Source organism: Antrostomus carolinensis, unplaced genomic scaffold, assembly GCF_000700745.2.
Source record: "Antrostomus carolinensis isolate BGI_N321 unplaced genomic scaffold, ASM70074v2 scaffold34492, whole genome shotgun sequence".
In the NCBI taxonomy this organism is placed as follows: Eukaryota; Metazoa; Chordata; class Aves; order Caprimulgiformes; family Caprimulgidae; genus Antrostomus; species Antrostomus carolinensis.
The window spans coordinates 1-4,852 of NW_010302314.1; the positions used below are offsets into that span (position 1 = coordinate 1).

At 42.9% G+C, this 4,852-nt stretch overlaps 1 protein-coding gene across 1 annotated transcript; it reads left to right on the forward strand.

Moving 5' to 3' along the window:
• Window positions 1-84: 84 nt before the first annotated feature.
• On the forward strand, window positions 85-4,231 carry PPME1 (protein phosphatase methylesterase 1; the record flags this gene model as incomplete). Its single annotated transcript, XM_010163765.2, has 4 exons — window positions 85-239; window positions 741-831; window positions 2,299-2,364; window positions 4,099-4,231. Coding segments are annotated over 4 exons (445 nt in total), but the record flags the coding sequence as incomplete, so codon positions are not given.
• Between the last annotated feature and the right edge of the window lie 621 nt (window positions 4,232-4,852).

Below are 4,852 nucleotides of genomic sequence, written 5' to 3' on the forward strand. Positions count from 1 at the left end.
CCGGGGGTTGTTGTGACCCAAGCCCAGGACCTGACATTTGGCCTGGGTAGAGATGCTGACCATGCTTTTATCTCAATTTGACAGAGATGTTGGAAACGTGGTCGAAGCTCTGTATGGGGACCTTCCTCCCCCCATCATGCTGATTGGGCACAGCATGGGGGGTGCCATCGCAGTGCACACGGCGGTCGCAAATTTGGTGCCAAGTTTACTGGGTCTGTGCATGATCGATGTTGTGGAAGGTAAGTGTATGGACCCTTGAATGAGGTTCTTTCTTCCACGTTAATCTTTCTTTTTTAATCCTCAAATCCCTGAATACAGAAAGTTTTGCCCAGTTTTGTAACCAATCCTAATTCCATCCTCCTGCACAAAAGCCTTTCTAGTGTGACCCCCTCCTTGTGCTGTTCCCAAACGGGCCCTCTGCTATTTTATTGATCATTTCTTTGCAATTCTTTCTTATTAATAGGGAGGAGGGTGGCTTTTTATATAATGCATGGTGGTGATGAGTGGTCACTGCCTTCTCTTACTACCTGAATATCCTCCTTGTTCAAATATTAATTTTCCAATGTGGGAACAGGTATGACTGTAGGCTTAGAAGAACTAAGTTATACTTTCCTTAACTGTATTAAATCCCCAAGGAGCTCCAGCTCCTCTCTCTGAGGATGTTCCCTGGTAGCCAGTTCTGTATAGAGGGACATGGCAATTATTTCATCAGATGCCATAAAGTTAAACACTTGTTTTAGGTACGGCCATGGACGCGTTGAACAGCATGCAGAACTTCTTAAGGAGTCGTCCCAAAACATTCAAGTCACTTGAGAATGCCATTGAGTGGAGGTAATGGATGGGTTTATGTTGTTTCCAAAATCACTTTGTCTTTGTAGCTTGACACCCAAAAGAAACAAAGTTTATGTAATTTGTCTGTTTTCTCCTTTTGTGTTCACTTCCCCAACTGTTGTCACCAATTCCTTGGCTGATTTGACAGGGAGAGAGAGGTCTGGAAGATAATTAATTTCATAGAATCCCAGACTGGTTTGGGTTGGAAGGGACCTTAAAGCTCATCCAGTTCCAACCCCCCTGCCAGCAGCAGGGACACCTTCCACTAGACCAGTTGCTCAAAGCCTCATCCAACCTGGCCACAAACACTTCCGGGGAGGAGCAGCCACAGCTTCTCTGGCCAACCTGGGACACTGGCTCACCACCCTCACACCAAACAATTTCTTCTTCACATCCCATCTCCATCTCCCCTCTGAACATTTATAACCATTGCCCCCTGTTCTATCTGTCTATATCCTGGGAGAGTTGGCTAGGCATTGGAGAAGGATCCTTCTAAGAGCTTCAGATAATGGAAGGCTTCATGGTATGAATTGCACCTTCCTTCTAAGTGTCCCAACTATTAAAGAAGAATCATAGAATCATGGAATGGTTTGGGTTGGAAGGGACCTTAAAGCTCATCCAGTTCCAACCCCCCTGCCAGCAGCAGGGACACCTTCCACTTGACCAGGTTGCTCAAAGCCTCATCCAACCTGGCCACAAACACTTCCAGGGAGGGGGCATCCACAACTTCCTTGGGCAACCTGTTCCAGTGTCTGACCACCCTCACAGTGAAGAACTTCTTCCTAATATCTCATCTAAACCTCCCCTCTTTCAGCTTAAACCCATTGCCCCTTGTTTTGTCATTAACTGCCCTTAGGAAAAGTCCTTCCCCAGCTTTCCTGGAGCCCCTTCAGGTACTGGGAGGCCACTAGAAGGTCTCCCCGGAGCCTTCTCTTCTCCAGGCTGAACAGCCCCAACTCTCTCAGCCTGTCTTCATAGGAGAGGTGCTCCAGCCCTGGTATCATCCTGGTGGCCTCCTCTGGACTTGTTCCAGCTGCTTAAGAAGCTTAAGACATCCATCCCATGTGTAAAAAAACAGGACTTTTTTTCCAATTCAGCAAGAATTACACATTTGGCAGTTGAGTTTGAAAGGGAGAGGCGTCGTGGTTAACTTTATAGCTTGACCTACAGAAAACTCAGTTCTGTCACCAAATACCCAGGTAGTTTCTGACCTGTCCCCTGCAGTGAAAGGGTTATAACCTTATTTCACTGTTTCACTTCTCCCATGTGTCTTAAATTCACAGTTCCAGTGATAACAAGGGGTTCAAGTAAGTCAGCACGTAGCGTGAGCCGCTCTGAACACCCTCTGAGAACAAGAGCTTTGGGCAAATCATGAGCTGTAAAGGGCATTTGCTGCTGTTTCTGAGCCTGCTACTTACTAATTGTGTTTAATAACTATTTCTGTCCTTTGAATTTTCTCTTTCCTAGTGTAAAAAGTGGACAAATAAGAAATCTTGAATCTGCCAGAGTTTCTATGGTCGGTCAAGTCAAACAGTAGGTGGTTTGTTGTTTTTCTTTTTTAAAGCTCTTAAAATAATCTTGTCTATTTTATAGCATCACAGAGCAGAAATGCATTCAAAAGTGAAAATTTCTTCTAACAAATACAAATTTCTTATCATTTGATCACAGTTGATACTGGCAGCAGCACTGAATCATAGTCATGGCACTTAGAGAGGACTTGGCTGAAATTTCCCTGAGGCAAAATCCACCAAGAGTCTTGTTTTTTAAAAAAATTTAACTACTTCTGGTTGTGAATTCCTTGCTTTGTCTGCCTTTCCACACAGATTAAGAAATAAGTGTTAAGTCTGATACCTCTTCAGAAATTTTGCCCTAAGTCAGGTTGACCTTCTGGGTATCTTTCACTTCCTTTTAGAAATGGTTTAATTATTAAAGTGTTGTATAATTTCATTATAATTGTATAATTAATGTAGCACTTCAGGAACGATCTGAAGTGGGTTTGGGGGAATCAGAGTGACCTGCTTGAGCCTCTCTAATCCTTGACATACCTGGAGTCTTTACAAATGTCTAATACTCCATTAAGAAAAGCTGTTGTTGATTGTTTGACCACTTCTGCCTCCTTTAAGTAGCTGTTTGCATTTATATTTGCACTGGGCCATATTTGCACTAGACCTCCAGTCCAGTCATGTTTAAATGAACTCACACAGCCACGTGTTCAACAGGGACTATTACAGCTGAATTAATAAAAGGTGCAGTTTATTAAAGCAACCAAGTCCAGGTTCCTTTGTATTGCCAGTGATAAATATACTGTCTGCAAAGATGAGTGTAGGTACTTAAGAACATAAATCTACAAACGTGTTAAGTCAAGAGAAAGCAAAGTGTAGATATTTAAGAACATAAATCTACAAACATGTTAAAAGAAAGAAAAACAATTCTCTAGCAATTTTCTGAGTTTCCTGAAGTTTCTAAGTTTCCTGGAGAAGGTTCAAATCTCACCCCATAGGTGTCCCTATGGGTGGAAAGAGGCTCAGCCCATTGACTGGTCCCAGAATCGATGATGGCTCATGATGGGATCCTCCCAACTTGTCTATGATGGGATCTTCCCTCACATCCTCCCTCTCTCAGGCTATTTTTAATCTATTTTCTTACTTTCTGGTGGAGCTTGAGTGACTCTAGTCATACACACCTTTAGTTGAATTGGTGTAAAATTTCCTCACTTTGCTTTTAAAGGTCTTAGACCAGAGGAAATTCAGAGCACATGCTCAGTGAGGGGTGGTGGCAGCTTGAAGGTGGGTAACTTTTGGGCTGCAGGTGTAGTTTAGCATTATAATGATATTCTAATGAGCATAGTTCCACCAAGGACACAAGTTTTGTCAAAACAATGAGAAACTGCTGGCTCAGGGTAGCAACCATGAGGCTTATCAGTTCTACAGCCCCATCAAGTTCCCCTCTGCTCTGCACAGAGCCTGGCTGTGGTGTCTCCACTCCACCTTCCAGCCTGTTTCTCTTAGAGTCAGTGACTCTGAGGTCACAGGTTGTACCCAGGGAACTACCACGGTACAGATCTCTCACATATCAACCACACTCCACCTGGAAAGTTTCCTTCATGCTCTACCTTCTCCTGAGATGTAGGTATGGAGAGATTTCTAAGTCACCTCCAGTCATAATTCCACACCAGTATCTGAGAAATTGCAGACCACTTTTAAGTTAAAACCTGTTCTGTTTTGTATTGTTTTGTCAGGGAATCACTTTCTGGTTTTATTTTCACAGGTGTGAAGGGGCTGCCAGTCCTGAATGTCCTAAAGCCATAGTAGAAGGTATTATTGAAGAAGAAGAGGAGGAGGAAGAGGATGAGGAAGGAGGAGGCTCTGTCAACAAAAGGAAGAAAGAAGATGACACAGAGGTAGGGAATTTGTTGTGTTTTCAGCTTGGGTTTGCACGATGCTTCCCTGCAAGAGTAGCCACCAGTAGTTATCCAAATCATTCTAACAGAAAAAGGAGCAACTCCAGGGACTGAAAACTTTATATTGTGACTCTTGTTTTTCATCTCATGCCACTGATTCCATCTTGGACTTTCACCTGAAAGCTTGTGTTTGGTTTTGTTCCCTGAGTTGCTCACAGATTTAATGCATAATGAAATGAGGCTTCTGGCCTGAATAAGGACTACTCATTTCTGAGTCTTTGTGGTATTTTTGTTTGTTTCCAAGGCACAGTAGCATTCAGGAGGTCATACAGGCAATTACAACCTAGGAATGTTAATTCCTCGAGGAGAATAAATCATTGTAGCCAGCTTAGCCCCTTGTATTTCCACATCACCTAAGTGAGAGCTGAGTCTGAACGTTCAGACAATTTGTGAGCTATTTGTGCCAGTGAAAAATAGCAAATTGAGTGAATCTGTGTGATTCTGTGTGTGAAAACAGCAAATTGAGTGAATCTGTGTGATTCTGTGTGTGAAAATAATGAATTGAGTGAATCTGTGTGATTCTGTGTGAGAACAGCAAATTGAGTGAATCTGTGTGATTCT